The sequence below is a fragment of the Anthonomus grandis genome, chromosome 17 (assembly GCF_022605725.1).
Source record: "Anthonomus grandis grandis chromosome 17, icAntGran1.3, whole genome shotgun sequence".
NCBI classification, from domain to species: Eukaryota; Metazoa; Arthropoda; class Insecta; order Coleoptera; family Curculionidae; genus Anthonomus; species Anthonomus grandis.
In genome coordinates, this window is record NC_065562.1 from 7,051,872 (window position 1) to 7,077,617 (window position 25,746).

At 34.1% G+C, this 25,746-nt stretch overlaps 3 protein-coding genes across 6 annotated transcripts; 2 read left to right on the plus strand and 1 right to left on the minus strand.

The window, feature by feature from the left end:
* Positions 1 to 1,163: 1,163 nt before the first annotated feature.
* On the plus strand, positions 1,164 to 17,410 carry LOC126746634 (protein lethal(2)essential for life-like). Of its 4 annotated transcripts, none has more exons than XM_050454968.1 (2): positions 1,164 to 1,488; positions 16,854 to 17,410. In XM_050454968.1, the coding sequence occupies exons 1-2, from the start codon at positions 1,338 to 1,340 to the stop codon at positions 17,246 to 17,248; spliced, it is 546 nt and encodes a 181-aa protein (XP_050310925.1). In that variant the 5' UTR covers positions 1,164 to 1,337; the 3' UTR covers positions 17,249 to 17,410. The 4 variants fall into 4 exon arrangements, with proteins under 4 accessions (XP_050310925.1, XP_050310923.1, XP_050310922.1 ...); XM_050454966.1 differs by having other exon boundaries at positions 1,166 to 1,436; positions 16,802 to 17,410; XM_050454965.1 differs by having other exon boundaries at positions 1,168 to 1,845; positions 17,211 to 17,410.
* A 2,992-nt stretch (positions 17,411 to 20,402) lies between these two features.
* On the minus strand, positions 20,403 to 21,280 carry LOC126746635 (protein lethal(2)essential for life-like). The gene has a single exon (XM_050454969.1). The coding sequence runs from the start codon at positions 21,106 to 21,108 to the stop codon at positions 20,563 to 20,565; it is 546 nt and encodes a 181-aa protein (XP_050310926.1). The 5' UTR covers positions 21,109 to 21,280; the 3' UTR covers positions 20,403 to 20,562.
* Positions 21,281 to 21,476: 196 nt separating this feature from the next.
* On the plus strand, positions 21,477 to 24,604 carry LOC126746631 (zinc finger BED domain-containing protein 4-like). The gene is made up of 2 exons (XM_050454962.1): positions 21,477 to 21,790; positions 22,449 to 24,604. The coding sequence occupies exon 2, from the start codon at positions 22,477 to 22,479 to the stop codon at positions 24,490 to 24,492; it is 2,016 nt and encodes a 671-aa protein (XP_050310919.1). The 5' UTR covers positions 21,477 to 21,790; positions 22,449 to 22,476; the 3' UTR covers positions 24,493 to 24,604.
* The last annotated feature ends 1,142 nt before the right edge of the window (positions 24,605 to 25,746 follow it).

A 25,746-nucleotide genomic window follows, 5' to 3' on the forward strand; every position in this document is an offset into this window, starting at 1 on the left:
AATAAAAACTCTACTTTAATTACAATGTGTACCATGTGGCTTAGTCAGAAGGCTCCTCAGTCAGTCTCAAAATTAGAAATTATCTTTCCAGTTGTTGGGCATTCTTTTCTCCCTGCAGATCGTGTGAATTGAAAAAAAAATATAAAAAAAGAAGAAGTCTTAGTCTCCGTAGAACAGTACCTAAGTAGTTTTGCTGATCACGGTAAAGTTTATCGATTTGGATCTGACTTAGAAGTGCACAATTGGAAGAAAGCTTGTAAGGAAACAATAAAATCTGCTGGACAATGGCACTTCTCATTTAATGCGTGCAAGAGGTACATATTGAATCGCACTAGTTCTGGACAGGTTACGATTCGAGGAGAGCAGTTCTATAAATCAGATCTGGGTGTTTTCAAATCAGTCTTAAAAAAGGGCAAGCCACCAACCGACATAAAACCAGTATTAGTTCAAAAGGGTATACAGCCAAATCCTAAAAAGCTAAAGGATGCCCAAACACTCCTCACCAAACATTATGGAAATAAATGGACAGAACTGAAATACTATAAGAATATTCTTGAAAAATACGAATTGGAAAATCTGGAGAACATAGAAATTCCAGAAAATGAAGAGAATTTGTGTGAAAACATGCCTTATTTAAGTGATTTGTTAGTTTAAACTATTTTTTAAATAATATCGGTATAAGTATCTATGTTTGTTAATTTTTTCCGTAATAAAATACGAATTTAAAAAACAAAAGTTTTTTTTTACAAAATAGGACAAATCCACTATGTTCAGTTTCAAAATCCGACAAATGGGTTTGTTAGTTTCAAAACCCGACAAAAAAAAATTAATTTCAAATAACTTTACACTAAGATGTTTTCCCAGGTTGAATTGTTCAAAATTAGATGCTTGATGACTTGCTCTATGTATATAAAGATATTAAGCTTTTAACTTCCCTTAACGTTTTTCTCATTTCCCAAAATTTTCTAAAAGTGGATTTGTCGGATTTTGCTTTTATAGGATTCAAGTTGTGTCTATTTTTAAGGAGGCTAACAGTGGGCGCGGACTATAAATATCTGCTGTTAAACGACAAATGCTGCGTTCTCGACTTGCGGCAACGGCAATCGAGCAAACTAGAAGTTTCTTGAAACTCATTGTTCGTCTACAGATTCCTGTAATTTCTAGAATCTCAACCTGGACCTACCATATAATAAATTGTGTTGCGCATTTCTTCCGTCAAATTCCGGAAAATTCTTTGTTTCTATATAAACTGTGAATTCGATTGCCGGCCAGCAGTTTGCATTTTGCGAGTTTGAATTACATTTGTGGACAATTAACACTTTGCGCTTTATAACAAAATGTCTCTCATTCCATTGATCTTTGGCGATTACGAACCGATGTACCGGCCATCCAGAATCCTGGAACAACATTTCGGCCTGGGCCTGGACCATGACGACCTTTTTCAACCGTTAAACCCGAACAACAGAATGTTGACTAGAACTCCCGCGGGTTATCTAAGGAACTGGCGCCCTAATGCTGCTAATTTGGATTCCGGTTCTACAATTCACTTTGACAAGGATAAATTCCAGGCCAATTTGGATGTGCAACAGTTCAAGCCTGAAGAAATTACTGTCAAGGTCACAGGGGACAATGTACTTACAGTGGAAGGCAAGCATGAAGAGAAGCAAGATCAGCATGGTTACATATCCAGGCATTTTGTAAGAAGATATGTGTTACCAAAGAACTGCCAGATGGACAAAATTGAATCGAAACTCTCCAGTGATGGGGTTTTGACCATCAGTGCCCCCACTGTCGAGAAGATGGAGATCGAGCACAAATCCATTCCTATTACACAGACTGGAGAGCCTGCCAAACAGCAAAAGGCTGTTGAACAAAAGAAGTAATTAGTACTTACTAATGTTTATACATAATTACATATTCTTGATATTTATTTCTTTTTCTATCACCTGCATTTAAGTGTGTTAATGCTTTCATTAAGTTGTTTTTAAGTTGTTTTCAATTTCTTAAGTAACTTTAATAATAAATAAATAATTTTCTCCTTTATTCAGTGTCTTAATTTGTCATGTATTCCTATCATAAATAGTAGTACAGAGAGATTTTATTACATTATTAGCTGCCATGAAATCAGAAAAACTGGGTAATATTAGCCACTACTGATCAAGAAAATTCATTACTAGCTACTCCTAGATAAAACAGTTAACAAAATTAATACATAAAATAAAACTTATTTGTCAAAAACCCCAAAGTGTAGTTGACAAAGCTGGTAAAAAACAGTTAATTAAAAAACAACAAATATTCAACATAATGTAATAAAGGAAATTTGAATAGCACAACACAAATACCAGCAACATATTAAAAGCTAAAATATGTGCTTTATTATTTGGTAAACTTGAGCAGTAAGTACTTACAGTATTTTTATTTATTTGGAGAGAACAGCAACCCTGATCTCTTTCACCTTTATTTATCAACAATGTAACCAAATATATCTTGTGTAAATTTTTAACATAATTAATGGAAAATGAAGTAAATCTTAACAGCACTCCTAAAGTACAAACCTGTATGCTCTTATAATATCTAATGTTATTGAATAGTATATCAAAATTTATTTATTTAAGATGTCTAGTATAACTTTTCATTGATTAACTAATAATAACTGAAAATATATTCTAACAAAAAAGAGGAGAAAAAAATAACAGAAATATGACAATATATAATATAATTTATTATACTCTCAGAAATAGTAAAAAGATTTGTAATATATATTATTAATGATTTAGTAGATTATGTTAAAGAATGCACAACTTATCTTTTTGCAGATGATGCTTTATTTTATTTTATTAAACTATTAGGTACATTAAACACACATAAGCTTCAAGTTAAATTAAATAATATTTTAAAATCGGTCTGAGTGGTGTAATTTAAAAGATTAAAAGGTTAACATCTCCAAAACACAAAATATAGATAATAGCAAAGGAATGTTTTTACACTTACCAGCACAGCTAAGAATTGGGTTATATCATATATGACAGATCCTTAGTTGTAAAAGTGGGTGATGATTTCTCAAGTCAGAATAACTGCGAACTTGGAACTCCATGCACAGGGTGGCACTTTGGGGCCGTTGCTTTTCCTACTTGATATGTTTCGATATGTACTGTATGCTTGATCTCTCAGAATCCATTGGCGATGTTAAATCGTTCATGTATGCAGACGATACTACTATTGTAGTATTGTAGTTACAGGAGAAAGTATGGAGGAAATTGAATTCAAAGTCTGCTCTATTATAAAAAAGTTTAACGATTGGTGTGAGGGAAATCACTTTTTAAATAAATTTGGAAAAAACTAAATGCATAAGTTTCTCAAAGAATGTGTTGGAGACTCAGAGTTTTTCTGTGGTTTTGGATACTGTTTCAATTGTCTGCGAATCGTTTTTGAGACGCATAATAGACCAACACCTATCTTTTCTTTCTCAAATTGACGAGATATGCAGCAAACTATATATACCGTATTTTTTATTGTTTACCCTTAAAAGGCATCTAGGAATGAAGGTTCTACTGAGTGTATACTATGGTATAGTACCCTCTCTTCACCTCACATGTTACTGTTTGGGGCAATATATCAGAGGCACGAAGGGTATTTGTATTTCAGAAAAGATTTATGAGACTGATTTTTGGTTTGAAATATAATGAGAGCTGCCGGGAAACATTAAAAAAACATAATATTTTAACAATGCCTGGAATTTATATATTTAAATTATTGTTATACATATTTAAAAATCAAGAACATTTCTCCAAAGTAAGTGATTTTAATAAATATAATGTTAGATGTAAGGATGCTCTTTATTTGCCAAAATTTAACTTTGTTTATTTTAAAAAGACTCCCTTTTATGAAGGAATTAGCTTATTTAATCAACTTCTTGCTTCGTTAAAACGAATAGAATGAATAAACGAATAGATAACAACATATTTAAAAATATACTAAAACGGCTTATTATAAGTTCTGTCGTCTATGATATTAATTTAGCAACATGCTGAAAGTCACTTCTGCGTAGTCAGTGTCTGTACTTTGTACTGTTTGTTGGTACTTTTGTGGTTATTATAGTTTCTAAGTTTTAGATGTGTGTAATTAGGTTTTTTTTTTTATAATGGTTTTACTCTTTTAAATAAGTTAATTAGGATGATCAGTTTATTTCTCCTGACTTGTCTTATGACTTATTCTATTGTATATGTAGTATCTAATGACCAAATAAATCAGTAATCAGTAAATATAAAAATAGAAGAACATTCGATAAAATGTGTAGCAAAAATTAAATACTTAGGCATATGGATAGTTCGGGACTTGAATTTTAAAGGTCATTAAGAAGATTTCACATAAGATTTAATATTTACCTCGATGTTCACCTCACTTAAGCTTATGGACAAAAAACCATTTACAATGTACTTATTCTGCCTCACTTTAATTATTGTTCTAGTGTATTATTTTTATTAAAACAAAATGAGTTGTCTCGACTTTAAAAGTTGCAAATTAGGGCCATGCGTACGATACTAGGTAAACCAAGATTGACCCCAATAAAAAATATGTTACAAGCCGTAGAATGGTTACCAATCAGAGAGCATCTTCTACTTAATACGCTGACATTTGTCCATAAGATTAAAATTGGTCATGCTCTACAGTATCTGTTAAGTAAAGTCACATTCTCTGCCGAAATACATGATCATAACACGCGATCGAGAAGTAATTTTTATATACCTAGAGTTTCTCAAGAACGTGCCCAAAATTCATTATTTTTTAATGGTCTAAACAAATACAAGGTGTTGCTAATAGAAATCAAAACAATTGAAAGTATAAAGTTTTTTACAAGGGCTTGTAAACATCATTTAATCATAAATTTGGTATAATAAACCACTTATTTCTAAAAAAATTTTCATGTTTTGTCTGGTTTGTGTCTCGTTTTTTGTTTGTATAATTTACATATGTTTGTGGTAATTGTATAGTGTTTGTTAGTTAATCAATTCTTTTTTAAAAATGTAATATGATAAATAGTAATTATTAAGTAACCTTGTTGTATAACTTGTATTAGTTTTTGACTAAATATCAACTATTTTTTAGCAGCCAAATGTACCAACCTACTGCCTGAGGTAGAATACAATGTCCTTTTATCTTTTAAGGGTCGGTTAGTTTCACCCCAACCACTTCGCACCCGTTTGACAGATACCCGCCAAACGGGTGCGAAGTGTATTTTAATTAATAACGCATCCACTAAATTATCAGGAATAAATCAAATTGTACAATACTATTAAGCACACATACTCCCTATTTAATAACAAATTTTTGTATACTATCCATTACTTCTTACCGCCCGTCAGGGGGGGTTCACCCCTATGAAATTAATAATAATATTTTTTTCTATTAGAAAGAAATCGAATTGCAAAATAAGATTCAGCACACATACTTCATAATCAATAACAAATTTTTGTATATCTTACCGCCTTACCGCCCGTCAGAGGGGTGGTTCAGCTATTAAATACGGCGGGCTTTACACAAAATCTCTTGAATATATGGTGCCTCTCGGAGGATTAACCCCAAAAAAGTAGAGCTCCTACTTCACGAGGAGACGTAACTATGGCACGCCCCCTGTTATATCTCTAGGTGGCGTGCAGCTGCATTACTCCAGGACAGTTCGATTTCTGGGAATTATTCTAGATTCCAAATTCTCCTAGTACAATCATGCATCGTTTGATGGCCATATACGGAGAAAGCGAAAATTCGTGCTCAACTACACAGAGTCCAACGCCTTGCATGTCTCAGCATAACGTGTTCCATGCGAATAGCGCCAACTACAGCACTTGAGACTCTGCTGAGCCTTCCGCCTCTGGACCTCGTTGTGCAATTTGAGGCAATGAGGACTGCATAGAGGCTATACGTCCTCGGTGAACTACCTGCTGGCGAGACCGGTCACGCAAAAACTTGGTCACCATACAGGAATGTCCGCTCGGGTGACTGTGGACTGCGAGGGATTCGTGACGCACATTTCAGGCAGAGAAGAGTGGCAGCATTCCAACAGACTTGCATTGCTAAATAGGGGGACCATCTGGTACACAGATGGCTCCAGAATGAATAACAGAGCTGGATCAGGGCTCTGTGGTGGGATCCCACATACCAGTAGGGCATACTCGCTGGGGGAGCACGCCACTGTCTTTCAGGCCGAAGTATTCGTTGTATTAAAATGCGGACAGAAAATCCTAAGCTGCGGACACCGCAATATAGTCGTTTCAATATGCTCGAACAGCACAGTGCCATTAAGGCTATCACAATCGTAAAGGTAAGCTCCAAGCTTCTACTAGAGTGCTTAAAAGTCCTTAAAAAACTGGTGCAGGTTGGCTGTAGGGTCCAGCTTGTCTGGGTACCTAGCCACGCAGATCATGTAGGTAATGAGGAAGCGGACTCTTGCTAGACTGGGATCCGCGAATGTGCCGATGGGGCCGGAACCAATAATTGGTATCGCCAAATGCGTAGCGGTTGCGTCAATTAAGGGTCTGCTGAACAAGTGAACCCACCGAAGATGTATATGAGTTCCCTGGTATGAGACAGGCCAAAGCGCACATAACGTAATCTGCCAGTCTCACCAAAAATCTACTACGCCTAAAAAGACGCGAAATTCGGCTATTGACAGGTCTTTTAACCGGACACTGGCACTTAAGAAGTCATCGCCATACCATCGGTATTGCAGACAACCCGGAATGCCGGTGGTGCTGTGAGGAGGATGAAACCGTTGACCATGTGGTCGGGGAGTGCCCAGCACTCACGCGCGCCAGCTTCAAATACTTGGGTAACACCTTCAGTGCACCGAGTGACTTTAAGTTCTTTAGACCAGAGAGCCTTATCGGTTTTTCTAAGGCTATTGGGCTCTGGTAACCCCCGGTGGGGCATGACGGGTCCATCAGGAGACCTACCAGTCACTTAAATTATTGTTCAATTCTTTTAAAAATTGACAATACAACAGCAATTTCTTACATTAACCGTATGGGTAGCACTAAATACCCTCATTTGTTTAAGCTATCTAAATTAACTTGGCAATGGTTTATGCCAGAAATTTATAGATTTGAGCAATGAGAGCATGAAATAAGGTAGTTTTAGACAAAGCAGAGGGTATTATGGTGCCATCAAATTGGGAAACCCAATCATGCTAACCTTTGTTTAAAAGCCTTTTAGTGAGCGAACCTAGATTCTTAAATTCCTTAAAGGTTCTAATAAATGGTTTATTTCCCAGAGAAATGTACCCACTGCACACTTCCTTGGTGGCAGGGCACTTATCAAGAAGGCATTTCTAAGAAAGGGGATACCAGCATGCAGCAATTTAACTCATCATCTTTTAATTAAATCTCATCATCTACAGTAATATATATGGTTAGAACCTTTGGTGTGACACTCAAATTATGAGACAGTTTTACCTCTAACCAAAACTCTTTATTTTAGTCTCGCCAAAGATGTCAGCATCTTCGAGAGAAGATTAAAACTAGTATAAATATAAACTTAAACTAGTATAACTTAGTGTATAAGGCCATTTGTAAGTAGTTTTATGTAGTATAGTTTTAATCTTCTCCCGGAGATGTTAACATCGTTAATGATAAAAACTGGGAATTTCGGGAGTTATAGCATCAAAAACTAGCTTCACGCTTAACCTATAAGGAAAAAACTTGCGCTTGTGGAAGTTTAAAACCTCTATCAATTGATTTAAACATTGATCTTAGACCTCTCTACGGATTTTCATTAAAAACCTTTGGGAGTTTTAGGAACAAGAACAAAACAATGTAAAAAGACATTGTTTAACAATAAACTATTCAAAATCAAGGCTTTGAAAACATGCTTGCTGGAGCAACTTTTCATACATTTGAAACAGCCATTTTAGAGAAACATGGTCAGTCCTGAGGATGAAGTGTTGACCACACAAAAATTTATGGAAATGTTCAAAGGCTTTTAATGCTGCCAATAGCTCTCGTCTGTTACACAATAGTTTCTTTCTAGCTTTGATAGCGTTTTACTGAAATAAGCACATCACTTTCTCGCCATCTTCATATTTTTCTGATAGGACGGCTCCAATTCCAACATTGCTTGTATCTCTATCCAAAATAAAGATCCAGGAATCGGATACATTATAATTGGAGATACGCCTAGTGCTCTTTTTAGCCCTTAAAATACTTCTTTACAGTCTGCAGACTAAGAAGCATTTTGTGCTCCGTGAGTTTATATAGAGGTTTTCCAGGGTTAGCGATATTTCTTACAAATCTTCTGTAATAGATAGAAAGGCCCAGAAAGCATCTTAACTGATGTTTGTTAGTGGGTCGTTTCCATTGCTTCCACTTTATTTGGATCAGCCAACATTTTCTGAAATTACATGGCCAAGGTATCGAAGTTCATTTTGACATAAGCAACATTTCTTAGGCCTTATTTTCAGGTTTACCTCTCGGAGCTTAACAAATACTTTTTGAATATACTTTAAATGATCCTCAGGCCTTTTTCCCAGTATGATGATGTCATCCAGATAAACTAAGCACGATTCCAAGTAACACAGTTTCCATAAGCCTTTCAAAGATGGCTGGAGTATTAAGGAGTCCAAATGCCATGACTGTAAACTGCCAAAGTCCTGTTCTAGTCCAGAATGCGGTCTTTTCCTTATCTTCTGGATGCATTTTTACTTGCCAGTGTCCGCTCTTCATATCCAGCGTTTTTATCAGTATTTTTGCCGAAGGAGACCAATAATTTAATAACCTGAATTGGGACCCTCAAACAAGATTATGAACTATTTAAAAACTAAATACAGTTTAGTATAATATTTTCATCTATAAAATATTATACTAAACGTATAAGTAGAACCCTAAATAAACACTACTAATCAACTTAAACTACAAAATACGAACAAAATAGTATAAAAACTAGAAGAATAAATAACGTATTTTCATTTTTATAATATTTTATGCTGTTATGTTTATTTATATTAGTCTATTATTATATATGATGTCTTTTTTTATTTGTGTCAAATTGACAATAAAGCAAATTATTTATTTATTCATTGTTAATGTCTGTTCAAAAATTATGTACTTGGGAATTTCTGGAGATACGGGGATTCAAATGAATAGCAACGGGCGCGGACTATAAGTAGGTCTTGACAAACGACATATGCTGCGTTCTCGATTGTTGCACCAGCCAGTGTTGCCAGATGGCCCAACAAAAATTATTGTCTGGGTGAACCGAAATTATCGTACGATAGATGGCGTGAGTATACAGGATGGAGTCAGTAGGAATTTTTAGTGCGATTTTTATGAAGCGCCCATTTATTCAAAACTTGTAAAAAAAACGCAAAATATACACAAATAATAATATATTGAAAATAAATAGAATCCTTCAAAAACAAAACAGGTATAGATACAAGCGAAAAAGAAAACAAAAATGTAGGTACGTAGTACATGTTTCAACCTACTTAAGCCTTATCTGTTTCAAAATTTATTGAAACATTGAAACTCATTTATTTCTTGAAATAAGTGAGTTCCTTGAATATCTTTTATTTCTCCAAGTTCGAAATAAAAGTTATCTAAATCTTCTGTTGCGGGTAGATGTTCACTAGGTGTAATTTGCAACAACCTCCATTGGTCATCGATTTTTTGAGCCTTTTGTAGATCATCTTGGTCACAAATACGTGGCACCTCTTTTATTAAGGGAAATATGCTAGAGTGCAATTTTATTTGATTTTTATTAAGCATCCCTAATTTGCTTAGGATAGGATCATTAAAGTCGTATCTTTTTTTTATTTCTAAGCATGATGTTATTAAAAATCTTCGGCACCTTTCATAAAAGTCATTTTTCGTTGACTCATCCACGCTGTTGACATTTTGCGCAATGCCTACCCCAAGATACATATTTTGGTAAATTACAAATTTACTCTCATCATTAGGATTAATATTTTTTATGTCATTTTGCCTTATGTACTGGGGATCCATATATGTGAGAAGAAGATCTTTATAGGTGCTAACCATTTTATCATGTAGTGATGTTATTACCACTTTATCACTTTGAAAATACTTATTCAAGTCTATAAATTTTGGCAAAATCCAGTCCAGAAATATATAAAATAATTTTATATGTTTATCATTTAAATCGTGATATATTTCTTCACTAGCTAGCAAACGATGTTCTCGTTTACAACTGATAAAAGCGAAAGCCATCTTGTTTGCGATGGGTGAAGAATTTGGTGTGGATCAACTTGACAAAAATCTTGGAATTCCTTAAACATTGCTTGTCGCTTTGAGCTATGCTTAAAATAGTTATAAATGTTTCTCGCCATATCTTCGCACCTTCTAGGCAAGTTTTTGCAAGCCTCACTGGCACATAAATGTAAAGAGTGACAGATACATTTTTGCACCATAATGCCGGGCAGTTCGTCTTTTAATCTGCTCGATACCGAGTTTTTTTCCCAAACATACTGTTGCAGCCATCAGATGCGAATCCAATAATATTTTTTAACGGAATTTTGTCTAACACTAAAGCTTTTTTAATTTCATGAAATAATCTCTCAGCTGTTTTTGAAGGTGGTAGACAATGGTACAGTGAAAACATCTTGTCGAACTTGCATTGTCTTATTTATTTAATGTAACACGACGTTTCGGTTGGTAAGTATCTCCAACCGTTGTCCTGAGAGTAGAGGCTTCCAGATGTTGGGTACATCGACGCTTGGCTGGCTGAAGATCCCCTGATTCTGTGAAATGAAAACTGCCTCTACGAACTTCCTCTTCCGCCAGTGCTGTTCCTTGTGCAGAATCTTGGCTATTGAGGTAAGGGTTGCTCTGGACTCACTTAAAAAACAGAAACCTTCGCAGAACATCAGCAAAGAAGAGGAAACAGCTCTCAGGAATCTCAAAAGTGAAAAGAAAATCAAAATTCTTCCTGCAGATAAGGGCAAAGCAACTGGTATTATGGATTATAGTTGAGGAAGTTTTGAACAAAGGCGAATACAGGCTACTATCTAAGGATCCGACGACAACCATAGAAGGTCGAATTTACAGAGCACTTAAAAAGTACTCCTCAACATTGTCGGATGCGGTATGCTCTAGGCTGACACCACATTATAGCAAACCTCCACACCTATACAGACTACCCAAGATTCATAAGGAGCCTCTGCGGCCCATCACGAGCTCTAGAAATTCGCCGACATCAGAACACAAGGAAATCATTAGACCGATCCAGAGAAATGCAGCGTCTTTCGTGCGAAACTTTGCCCACTTTGTAGACCTTCTTGGAGGGATCGAAGTCGAGACCAATGACAGATTGGTGAGTTTTGATGTCGAAAGTCTCTACACCAATGTACCCATAGGAAAGTCTCTTAACATCATCCGAGACAAACTAAGCAAGGATGCAGCTTTCTCAACTCGGACCACACTGCCTCTGGACGGGGTGATGGAACTTTTGGAGATCTGTCTTCGTAATTCTTACTTTCAGGTCAAGGATAGATTCTACGCTCAAGACGAAGGACTTCCGATGGGTTCATCTCTTTTCCCAGTAATAGCAAACATCTTCATGGAATGGTTCGAGGAACATGCAATAGATGCCTCCCATTGCAAACCCAAGCTCTGGCTTCGATATGTGGACGACACCTTCATCATCTGGGACAAAGAGGAAAAAGCACTTCAGGAGTTTCTGCTTCACCTCAACAACTTCAGACCAACAATAAAGTTCACGATGGAGACAGAGAAGGACTCAGCTCTACCTTTCCTAGATGTCCTCGTTAAAAAGGTCGGTGGAAATCTACGAACTTCAGTTTATAGAAAATCAACACACACGGGCCAGTATCTTCACTATGAGTCCAACCATCCTGCAACCACCAAAGTAGGCATCATAAGATCCCTCTACAATAGAGCTCGAACCATCTGTAGAAGCGACGAGGATCTTAAGACTGAAGTGGATACCATCTACAAAGACCTACAAGAGAATGGATATCCAAAGAAGCTAATAAGTAGGACCATCCAAAGGACTCGTCTAAATCAAATCAGAGACGAGGCCACCACGACAACCAGACTTCTACCCATGTTTTACATTAGGGGTACATCGGAACAAATCCGACGCATTGCCAGCAAGTACAATATTAGAACTGCCTTTAGATCTAGCACCACTATCAGAAGCGTGGTATCAAAGACCAAACCAGATGGCCTGTTGGATACCAAAAATTGCGTCTACCGGATCCCATGTGAGTGCGGTGACTCATACATAGGTGAAACGAAGCGCCCCCTAGAAGTCAGAGCGAAGGAACATCAGCAGCTGGACCCAAAGAGGAGAGGTTTCCAAATCCGGAATAGCAGAGCAGGCGTGGTATAATGGACACAATATCCATTGGTCAGAAGCCAAGATTCTGCACAAGGTACAGCACTGGCGGAAGAGGAAGTTCGTAGAGGCAGTTTTCATTTCACAGAATCAGGGGATCTTGAGCCAGCCAAGCTTCGATGTACCCAACATCTGGAAGCCTCTACTCTCAGGACAGTGTAGGATCTAGAGAGAGGCGTGTCCTCCCCCCAACTCTTTTCACGGATGACTTTCCTTTCCACATCGCTGCACACATCTAGTATATAAGCCTATAGAATAGTAGTTTGCTGTCAGTTTACACTTGATAACGGTTGGAGATACTTACCAACCGAAACGTCGTGTTACATTAAATAAATAAGACAATGCAAGTTCGACAAGATGTTTTCAATCTCTCAGCTGTTGAACCTTCATTGGCCTGATCTGGATTATCTCCAGAAAATATTTGTATTAGTTTCCAATAAAGAGTATTAATTTTTTTATCAAAAAATCTCACGCAGACACATAGGGTTTTAATCGCAGCTATGTCAGTAGACTCGTCTATAATGAGACTAAATTTATTTAATTGTAAAATGGTATTTAACTCACTCTCAGAGCAACGACCAATAATATTTTTCATTACTTGAGTTGCTTTAGTTCGATGCAAATCCATCCCTTTTGCTATTTTGGAATTCGGGAAACATTCTTTGATTATATCCGTTAAATGATCAACACAGTTAAAAGCAATATTGTGCTCTGCTAAAAAACCAGTAAGTTTTATTTCTGCCCGTTTTATTTGCTTCTCTTCGGATGTACATACCTCTTTTTTCTTAAATAAATCTGCGACTGATGTTGTTGGCTTTCCTTTGATTTTCAATAAATGTTTTGCCGATTTTGAATGATTTTTTATGACCGTAATTTCCGCCGTAAATACAACATTGCAGGCACGACATCTTGCTTTTCCATTATCTACAAAAACACAACAACTCGTGCAACATGTGCATTCTATACCAAATATTAACTTACCGCTATCCGGAAACAACCACCCTTTAAATTCCTCGTTTGCTTCCCATTCTCTGCGGTATTTCTGGCTTCTATGTTTACCTTTTTTGCTCTCACCTCTTCGAATTTTTTTGTATTCAGGTGTCCTACATCTCTTTCTGTTTTCTCCGCATTCAGAAGTTTCAGAGTCTGATGAAGAAATTATTTTACCTTTTTTATTGAAATTTACAAGCTTGTGCTTTTCACAATTCGAATTCACTAACACCACACCACTAAACTAACCGCAATAATAAAATAAAATCCAAACTAAACAAAAGATGGGGATTCCCCGAAAAACATAACAGTCGTGCCAACCTTTAAAACGCAAACATGACGAAATAAAAATAGACACTATTATTTGTTTATTTTTACTTTAAATTTTTACATACTAAAAAATATTTTTTTTCATTATGTGTTCTAAGGCATATTTTCGGCAAAGTCAAAATTATCGTACATTTTAAGACGCCACTAAAAAGCACCCGATTCCCGCCGGTGATCGTGTATGTTCGGAGAAAAATTCGGTCGTTTGACGTGAATGACAAGAATAACGACACGAATGTTCCCGCTTTTTTTTGCGTTTGTTCAGTTTGTTGGTTGTTTACTTTCGTAAAAAAGCTCCAACTAATTTGATCAATTATTGCGATTATACTGAACTTGTTTCTTTGTGAAATATTGTCCATATTGTTGCTTATAGATTATGATTTAAAATAATACCTGAAAAGCTGTATTAATTCCAATTCAGCGATTTTAGCTGTAAAGATGGACGGCCCTACTCAAAAGTCAAAACCATCAGAATCAGGACCAAACATATGTGCCAACAAAAATATGTGCCACTTATACAGTAAAATGTTTTCTTCCATTTCAGCTAAGAACAATCATATTAAAGTTATTCATAAGCAGCAGCTCCCAGATAACTTAAAGTCCAACATTTCTTGTCCCTTATGCAAAAAGACTAAGTATTTTTGTGAGACTTATCAAAGAGTTGAAGCTCATTTACAAGTAAGTCATAATATCAAAATAGAGTCCTCAACTTTCCATTTTTCCAGAGAAGAAAGATTTAAGGAATGGTTAAGAGAGCATAAAATAAGCACAGACTATGCACTTGTTTGCACAAGGGAAATTGAAGACAAGATTGAAAAAGTATATTGTTGCAATCGAAGCAATTTTAGAGGTAATTTGTAGCAATTTCAATTGTTCATTATGGTGTGTGAGCAAAGGAAGAGAAGCGATTCTGTTTTAGGTGAACTCCTTGGGGAATGTTCTTCCAATAATATTGAAGCTAGCCTAGTCTAGGAATTGAAACGTTTGTTAATGAGAAGATGACTGAAAATCAACAAGTAGCAGTATAAAGATTCACAACAAGCAATCAACAAGAGAAATTGAAAGTGTATCAAACTTTTTAAGATCTTTAAATGATGAAACTTATGATAAGTAAGTTATCTTTTTATAAAATTATATAAGATATATTAACATATACCTGTAAATGTCTAGGTGCATGAGACAACTGACATCAATGATGGAACAGATAAATAAGACAAATACAAGTAAACAAAAAACGGACAAACAAGTTTATTTTCCATCAAAGAAGAAGAAGGAGCAGTAAATAAAAATAATTAATTGTATATTTTTTTCTATTTATCAGTATTTTTTTTATATAATAGTAGGTATATTTTTATAGGTTTAAGTATATATGTATGTATATGTGTATTATAATTTTTTATGTAAGTTTTAGGCAAATATTTAAAAAAACATTACCTATCTCATAAGTTTCTTGCAGTTTCTTCTTATAAGTATTAATCGAAACTGCGAATTGTAAATTAGTATTTTAGCATAAAATAATTAAGTTTCTTTTCAAATCAGTCATATACATTATACATGTCTTTGCAGCATTTATAAAATAAAACTTTTAATATATGGTACATTTATATAACAGTATAACTAGTTAAATCCATTGTGTTTTCACTTACAAAAATTACCTCTCTACCTAGGTATAAAAGTTATTTAAAAACATAGGTACTTATTTCAAAAAGATTAATAACATTTATATATTTAAGATTAAAATTAAAGTACAATACTACAATATTTTATAAATTTTGTTTTCCATTTACTTATTTTTTCTAAATATACAATACCCTATTGTTTAAGTTGGGCTTTTCCTTTTGATAATATAGAGAACCAATATAGTCCACATATAGAGAACTTAAAAAAATAATAGTTATTTGTATAACAAAAGGGAGCAAAGTGCATGATTTCCTTAAGTGGGTGAAGTTTGATCCAGCAAAAGCATCCACAGTGAGGAAATGACACTGCTCCTACAGTACTTCATTTTCTACTTTCATTCTTATTAATAAGCACAATTTAATGTAAAAAATTAATTTTATAAAAAATAATAAGCAAGATATAGTCAAAAAAAAAATTCAATTATGCAGGGAAATAAAATTAAAAATTTTCTTATAAGGTAGTAGAAAAATAAATATTTCAAATAACACTTTCTCAAAAATAAACTATAGTAATTTTAAATAATATCCAAAATCAAAGAAATCTATGTCCGCCCAAAGAAATTTTTAAAAATATTTATTCAAAAAAAATAATTCAATTTCCATTCCATTGAATCGTTCAACCAAACTGCATTTTTTTGATACTTAGGGTGTTATGTATAAAATTAATAATTCAAATTTCTTGTTTGCATCCTTTATTTATATTTAATTTATTTAAAGAATCAATAATTATTATTATTCCAGAAACGCTATTTTTTATTTTAATTAAATTATTATTCCATTAATTATTCAGAAACCGTTGCTTCTAGCAGTAAACATTGTTCTTTCGTTGGTTGCCCGCCATTCACATAATATTTAAATATCCGAATGGGACAGTCGGAGATAGCCGAATGGTGACGGGAATCGGGTGCTTTTTAGTGGCGTCTTACATTTTAATATTATCGTGCATGCGGTATCGTACATCGTACGAAGGGCAAAAGTATCGTTCAAAAACGATAATCATCGTACACCTGGCAATGCTGGCAGCAGCCGATCAGCCGCTAGCTTCACACACATGGCACAAGCACATAATTCCAACTACGTTCCCGATTTGCTTTTAAAAATTTACTGACCTTATTAACCTATCTGGAAGTTTCTTGAGACACAATGTTTCTCTACAGGTTCCTGTAATTTCTCGAATCTCAGCCTGGACCTACCATATAATAAATTGTGTTGTGCATTCCTTCTGTCAAATTCGGGAAAATTCTTTGTTTCTATATAAACTGTGAATTGGAATACCGGCCGGCAGTTTGCGAGTTCGAATTACGTTTGTAAAAAATCAATAGTTTGCGCTTTATAACAAAATGTCTCTCATTCCATTGATCTTTGGCGATTACGAACCGATGTACCGGCCATCCAGAATCCTGGAACAACATTTCGGCCTGGGCCTGGACCATGACGACCTTTTCCAACCCCTAAACCTGAACAACCAAATCTTGACCAGAACTCCGGCAGGTTATTTAAGGAACTGGCGCCCCAACGCTGCTAATTTGGATTCTGGTTCAACAGTTCACTTTGACAAGGACAAATTCCAGGCCAATTTGGATGTGCAACAATTCAAGCCTGAAGAAATTACTGTCAAGGTCACAGGGGACAATGTACTTACTGTAGAAGGCAAGCACGAGGAGAAACAAGATCAGCATGGTTACATATCCAGGCATTTTGTAAGAAGATATGTGCTGCCGAAGAACTGCCAGATGGACAAAATTGAATCAAAACTCTCTAGTGATGGAGTTTTGACCATCAGTGCTCCCACTGTCGAGAAGATGGAGATCGAGCACAAATCCATTCCTATTACACAGACTGGAGAACCTGCCAAACAGCAAAAGGCTGTTGAACAAAAGAAGTAATTAGTACTTACTAATGTTTATATGTAATTACATATTCTTCATATTTATTTCTTTTTCTATTAGCTTCATTTAAGTGTGTTAATGCTTTCATTAAGTTTTTTTGTTTTACAGTTTTAAAAACTCATTTTGTTAATTTCAATAATAAACAATTTTTTACCCTTATTCAGTGTTTAATTTATTATGTATTTCTATCATAAATAGGCAGTATACACAGATTTTATAACTTTATTGTTTGCCATGAATTCAGAAATTTAAGGAATATTAGTTGGCAAGTTTGGAATGAACACTAAGATTTTTCCATTTATTATGCATTAAATTTTTATTTAGTTATTAATCACATTTTTCAATAGATTAAATAACAAATATCCACATCTTATAAAAAAAATATGTAGGTATTTGTATAGGAATAATAAAATTACGGAGTAGTAACATGAAATAAACACTTTGCTTGGTATATACTTTTTATCAAGAGGAGACTTTTTACCATAGGTAAAGGAGTCGAATAGTTTAAATACTAAAATACTTATCTGCAATCTGAATAGTCTGTAGAATTATTTAAAATTTTGAAAATAAAACATGTATAGTTCCCTTTAACAATAACCTATTTTGCTGTTTCTTTTATCACCAAAAGTGCTGCTTGCTGGTAAAGCCTTTCAGTGGCGCTTGAACAAATACACTGCAAAACAGAATTTTGGTGGAGGCAAACTATTTAACATAATTAATATTATGTTCTATATTCTGAACCATACAATGTTGACTTTGTCGTTATCAAGTATATAATTATTAAACTTAATATTTAATAATAATAATTGTCTTTATTTGGAATATATATACGGTCCACCCAAACAATGGTGAGTTTTAACTTACTTAAGTTACTCTTCAACCTAACCACTGCTGGTACTTGTGCAGCAGTTTTGTCATCAGCAAATAGATTAAATTTTGCAAGAGTTTCTCCGTCAGGAAGGTCCTTTATATATATTTAGAAAAGGGTGGACCTCAGAACTGATCCTTGTGGTACTCCAATGCTCATAACCCCCTTTGCTGACCTGTCACACCAGCAACCCTCACCACCTGAGATTTTTACAATCAAGATAAGACTCGACGAGTTTTATACTATTATGATGGAATTTTTAGTATTCAAAATTTTGAAGGAAGATGCCAATGATCGACACAGTCAAAGGCCTTGCTCAGATCACACAGCAAGACTAAATTGTACTGAAAATTATGAAATGCCTCTTATTATATTATGTAGGATGCCCTGGACAGTATTCCTATGCTCTCTAAACCCAAACTGGCACTGGGAGAAGATCCTATTGGTCTCAAAAAACCTTAGAACATTGAAAGGCCTTTCAATGTTCTAAGCAAAAAACTCAACAATTTTAATGGCCATGTACTTTTTTACTATTTTAGATGTTATAGGAAAAAGTGATATTGGCTGTTTTTAAAAATTGGTACCTACCACAATGGCCACTTTAAGAATTTCAAGAAAAGTATGCTGTTTAAAACAAAAATTCATTACCTTAGTCAAAGCAATTAAAGGCAGTTTTCAATAGTCATACATCCCTTACTTCATTAAAAGTTACCTCAGAAAAAGAAAATTAAGGTAATGCTCTCTCTGTATGATTATCAAGTGGATTATTATTTAAAATTGGGATATCTCTGTGCTATGCTGGAGAAAAAATTATTAAGTCATTTGGTGTAATTGATATATTTTTATGATTTATTGATTTTTTACTTTTACCTTGGTGTTTGATCTTATTTTAGTTTTTTTATAGCTTCTTTTTAGAATTTGTTGTAATTACTAAGTTTGTAGCTGTTTATATTGATGGGTGAGTTCTTCCAAAAACTGCAAGTGGTCTTTCATTCCCATTAAACCAGTTAATAGTGTAGGAGTGGTCAGAACCAACAATGTAAGATTCTTCTGGAAATGCTGATTGATATGCATTCTCAAGCAATGATATTAAATGTTAAAAGTTCCAATTGACATAAGTTTCTTCCCAAATAAAATCCCATGAAAATTTATCTACAATGTTATAAAATGTATTAAGCCCCTGTTGTGTTATTGGTCTAAATACCTTTCGAGACTGATCAAAATCACCAACAGTCATTGGAATCATACACTCTATTAATTGTGATTTCTGATCAGATAAAATTATGCTAATAACACTCACATAACACACATCCATGTCAGAGCTCACAAAGATATTGCCCAGACAATTGTCATCGCATGTTGGTTCAAAAAATTGTTTGGTTAATACCAAAGCATGTTAGCAAGTCACAGAAAAGAATGGCTTCAGGTTGACTTGTTTTGAAGCGAACATTAAAGTCATCTGCAACAATTACTGGCTTACCAGTATCCAGACTACCTAAAAGACCCCTCAATAGACTCCAAGAAGAACATATAATTTCCAGATGGGCTCCAATACAATGCTAAAATATTAATATTAAGATTTCCTAAAAAAATACCTCAATATTCAAAACATTTTTGTACATATACATTATTTTTATAACATATAAGTTTAAGTAAGAAATATATAAAAAATATGATGCCTAATAAATAAATATGTATTATTGAGTTGCATGTGAATTAGATTTTTTCCAGTCTCTTTTCATTCAGGTTCTGTCATAATCATATAGCTGTGATGGGTCAAGCCTACACTTACATTTTCATTTCACATTTTAATATGATATACCTGTATCATATTATATATATTAGATGTTTTTTCTCCTATGCTTCCCTGATCCAGTGGTTGCCTGTCCCTGCCCTCTGTACATAAATGTAAATTTTAATAAAATATATTTTTTTTGTTTCAAGTCATAAGCTATGTCAAGCTCCCATGATTCAAAAAGAATATTTTTATGTAAGGTTTTTTTTGTTTATATTTTGTTTGGCTTTTTTTTAAGGATGTATCACTTAAAAGTGCCTCTTGCAGAAATACTTCCGAGAAACAGTTTTCATAATCGAGATGCATTTCTTTTTGCTGCTAACTTCACTCATAATCATTTCACACATTTGTTTTGTAATTTTGATATTGGCAAATGAAGGTTTTGTATTTGAATTAATTATTGTTAACTGTTTAATTTATAACTAACTCTTTATTAATTTTCTGATTTGATGACAATCTATTAATATCATTATGAATTAAACGCTAAATGAAGGAAAAAACTGTTTATTTGTTTATTCATTATTAAAATTAACAAAATTACTTTTTTGAAACATTACTTAAATCATTAACACACTTAAATATATGCAGGTAATAGAAAAAATAAATATTAGGAAAATATGATTACATATAAATGTTAGTAAGTACAGTCTACTTCTTTGGTTCGACAGCCTTTTGCTGTTTGGCAGGCTCTCCAGTCTGCGTAATTGGAATGGACTTGTGCTCAATCTCCATCTTCTCGACAGTGGGGGCACTGATGGTCAAAACCCCATCACTAGAGAGTTTCGATTCAATTTTGTCCATCTGGCAGTTCTTCGGCAACACATATCTCCTTACAAAATGCCTGGATATGTAACCATGCTGATCTTGCTTCTCTTCATGCTTGCCTTCCACTGTAAGTACATTGTCCCCTGTGACCTTGACAGTAATTTCTTCAGGCTTGAATTGCTGCACATCCAAATTGGCCTGGAATTTATCCTTGTCAAAGTGAACTGTAGAACCAGAATCCAAATTAGCAGCGTTGTGGCGCCAGTTCCTGAGATAACCTGCCGGAGTTCTTGTCAAGATTTGGTTGTTCAGGTTTAATGGTTGGAAGAGGTCGTCATGGTCCAGGCCCAGGCCGAAATGTTGGTCCAGGATTCTGGATGGGCGGCACATCGGTTCGTAGTCGCCGAAGATCAATGGAATGAGAGACATTTTGTTATAAAGCACAAACTTCTCTAATTTATTATACACCGACTTCGATCAAACTCGTAAAAGACAAACTGCGAAACTGCCGGCCGGCGTTCGAATTTCTACCTTTTATACCAACAAAGAATCTTCCGGAATACGATGGAAGGATTCTCAACACAATTTATTATATGGTAGGTCTAGAATAAAAAAGGAGAAATTACAGGATAGGGTTGCCGATCCTGTATCGATATTTTTCAGGATCGATCTTTTTAGTCAAAAAGATCGATTTTTTAAATCGATTATTTTTTTTAGAATTAAATCGAAAATCGATTCTTTTAAGTGAAAATCGATTTTTATTTAGATATTTTATTAAATCTAAAAAATATCGAAATCGTACTAACAAATTTTTTCGGTATTTTGTGGTGCTAGACGAGCAATTTTAATAAACAAATGACTGCCTTCATGACGTTCATAGTTCATACATTACATAGTGATAACGCATCATCATTGGTCTGTCAAGTCTTTTTATAACAGGGGAATCCCAGGCTAGCATAGCCGTCAGCCAATCAGTATGTAGTTACGTTAAGGCTTACAGCTGATACAGTTCTTGTGAAATGTTTTGTACCAATGTAGACGTCGCGCGATGAGTTAGGAGTTAGTCAAGTTAGTGTTTATTGGCTGAACTGCAGTTTAAATACGTTTTGTGGTAAGTACAACTTTTTCTTATATTGTTATTTGAATCTGCGGCATATATAAACAAGGAATGGTAATTACGAATTATGATTATTAAATGTTTAAAATTTACTTCGCTGGCGGCTGCTCCATAACCTATAAAACTATATTATTAAGTTATATATATTTATTCGATTTATTCTCTATTTGTTTATGTTTATTTCATGTTTCAAGCATTGACCGGCTTTATCTCAATAAGGTTATAGGATCCTATGGTGTAGGGTAGGCGTAGTGATTAGTATTGTAAAATTACGCATTTTCTTACAAAACAGCCTGTTTTTTTTTAAGGTCCTTGACAAGTGATATGGATGTTACGGGTCCTCTCTCTTTACTTGTCTAAGAAAAAAACTTTTAAGCTCAAAAGTGGAATTTACCTTGGTGAATTCTTCAAACCGGTCAATATTATAAAATAAATAATTATTCATTAAAGTTTAATAACATCATGGCAAATATAGGCGTAAACGGTCGAGTTATGTCATAGCAGATTATTTAATTTTGAGTTGTTTATCAGGATCAGTAATGCCAATATTTCGACACAAAATTTGACACATGTCTGATATTTTAACGCAATATTTAATATCAAAATGTAAAAGTGATCACGGTAAAATGCTATTTCATATTATTATTTTTAGATAAATATCTATGTGAATTGACATCAAGATGCCGAAAATAATGAAGAAAAGTAATGCCTGGAATTTTTTTATTAAGACTGAAAATGGCGGTAAATGCAAATTGTGCCTCAAAGAGTTTAAGTCGTCTGGCAACACCACCAATCTGTTAAACCATTTGAAAAGAGCTCACAAAAATGTGGTTCCAGTTCCTTGTGCGAAGTCTAGTGTTGCTGTCCCCAGCAGTTCTACTGTTACCCTAAATAAGAATGACACGACATCTTCGAGCTCGAAGCAGGAACAGGAGTGTACTGACACAGACACAGATTCAGCCCATGCAGACACTCTTTCAGAAGTTTCTACTAAATCTCAATGTAATTTTTTACCTGAAGCTCCAGGGAGTAGTAGTATTAGTAATATTAATATTAGTAATAGTTCTAGTTCTGCGTCTTTTGCCAAAACTCATAAAAGGCAAAAAAGAATCGACGAATCGTTTTTAGACTTAGTGTCACTTTCAGAGGGTGGTGATAAATTTAATAAAATAACAAATGCGCTGATTTTTATGATCGCTAAAGATAATATGTCAATTAATACGACAGAAAAAATAGGTTTTCAGTATTTTTTAAAGACTGTCGCTCCTCATTATAATATTCCTGGAAGGACCAAAATTTCGGGTTTAATTGATGAAAAATACAAATGTTTGTCCACACTTATGAAAAACAAAATAAATGTTGTTAGATATTTTAGTGTGACATCAGATGTATGGACAGATACATTAAATACTCGCAGTTTTATGGGAGTAACTCTCCATTTTATTGAGGAAACAAAATTAGTTGATTTAACTATTGCGTTGGAAGAACTCTCTGACAGACATACGGGGGAATATTTATCTGAACGACTTAACTCTATTTTTAATTCCTGGAATATACCTCTTGAGAAAATTTCGGCTATTATTACTGATAACGGAGCAAATATAGTGAACGCAGTGCACCGGTTACTGGAAAAGCGTAAGCATTTGCCATGCTTTTCTCATACGCTTAATCTTGTATCTCAAAAAATATGCACATCAGATAATATTGCACCAGTTATACTAAAGGTAAAAGAAATAGTAACTTTTTTCAAACATAGTGTCTTGGCATCTGATCAATTACGAAATATAAGTAACCTCAAACTATTGCAGTCGGTTCCAACCAGGTGGAACTCGACCTTGTTTATGCTGAAAAGATTTATAGAAATATCTGATTCTATCAGTACTATTTTATTAAAACATAAGAATTCCCCAGCCATGGTAAACGCGGAAGATATCCAAATAATAAACGAAGTAATTGCAGTTCTGCAACCAATAGAAGCAGTATCTACAGAGATATGTGGGGATCATTACATTACTATCAGCATGGTGATCCCGATGGTTAATTGTTTGGAAAAAAAACTTTTAAGTCTACAACCTGAAACAGATACGGGAAAAGAATTTAAGAGGATCACAGTTACTGAAATATCTAAAAGATTTGGCGATGTGGAAGCAAATGCACTGTTAGGGATTTCAACTCTGTTAGATCCCAGATTTAAGAGACTGCATTTCCAAAAACCATTATTATTGGCTCAATGGATAAATCGCATTAAACATTTATTGGCAGAAAATACTTTTACGAAGTCCGAGCACTCAGAACCTGAACCTGTTAGTCCTATTACAACAAAAAATACTTCTGAAAATGTTAAAGATATAGATAATATCTGGACTTTGCATGATCAGCTAGTCCAACAAAATATACAGCAAGGGGAAGGGGCCGAAAGTAGCTTCGTCAATGAACTGCAACAATATTTAAAACAGCCGATTATTCCAAGAACATCAGATCCGTTAGAGTTTTGGAAAACTCATAAATGTATCTACCCAAAATTGACGGCAACCGCCTTAGAACATTTTTCAATAGTAGCGACGTCAGTGCCGTCAGAGCGCCTCTTTTCTAGGGCTGGAAATATTTTAGATCCATCTCGTAATAAACTGTCAAGCAAGCGATTTTCCCATATTCTTTTTTTAAACTCCCTAGATATTAGTCATTGGAATTTATAAAAAGATAATTATTTTTACTTTTTATTTTTATGAAATACTCCATTTCATTACTATAAAGTTTAATTTTTAATTTTCTTTGTTCCTTGCGTTACTGCGAGTACTAGTACTCCGAGTTATTTTTAGGTCTTAGGAATTTATATAAAGCTTTAAGTTTTAATGTGAGAACTTAGAATGTAAACATTTATTTTTTTTTGTTATTTGTGTTAAACTTGAAATTTTAAATAAAAGTTTGTTTCGCAAATCAAGTAGGTGTTTATTTTATTAATTGTAACCATTACATATACTATATCTTAATAACTAATTCTAATTAAGAATCTAGTAATATATATTCCTAATTTTATCTTTTATTTAATAATAATACATAATTAGCGATTGTTTTTTCAGTAAACATAAACAACTAAACCACGCATGTAAGTTTATGCATAACCCATAAAACGTAAATAAATTGGGCCGATTATTCGATATTCGTTAATGTTAAGATTGCTAAGCGACAAAGAAAAGATCAGAGATCGATTTTTAAAGAATCGATTCTTTCCTCTCTGATTTAATCGTAGATCGATTTTACCGGTTTCGATCTAGATCGATCCCGGAAATCGATATTTTTCTACAAGATCGGCAACCCTATTACAGGAATCTATAAGAGAACAGTGAGTTTCAAGAAATTTCCAGATATGGGTAATAAGGTCACTAAATATCTAAAGGTATACGTTCTTGATGGTTGCCAGCAACCGAAGCGAGAACGCAGCATATCTCGTTTGCAGGCAACCTATGTATAGTCCGCGCTCGCTGTTCTTATATAATTTATTTATTTTTTTATTTATTTATAATACTGGAAAACCCCATTAACTGTAAATTTTACAAAGCAATAATATTTACATAAACAACTGTCATAATCTAAAAATACTTAAAAAATTAATACTAAAGTAAAAAACACCTATACTACATATACTAGAAACAACCTTAATAATTTATATGCATGAATGTAAATACAAAATTTTATGCACAATTATGAAGTAAGTGACCTCTTTAGATGCATTAAGGAACTTATGTTAAACACATCAATATTCGAATTGTTTAACAAATTCATATACCTATCCATAGGATTATTAATTCCATAGTATCTTCTCACTCATCTATTGAAAATTTTGTACAGGATCTTAATGTATATTTTACAGGAAAGTCAGGAAACAAGTCAAATAATGTTGAAATTTTAGTTGGAGACATAAATATTAACCTCTTAAATAATACTGATTT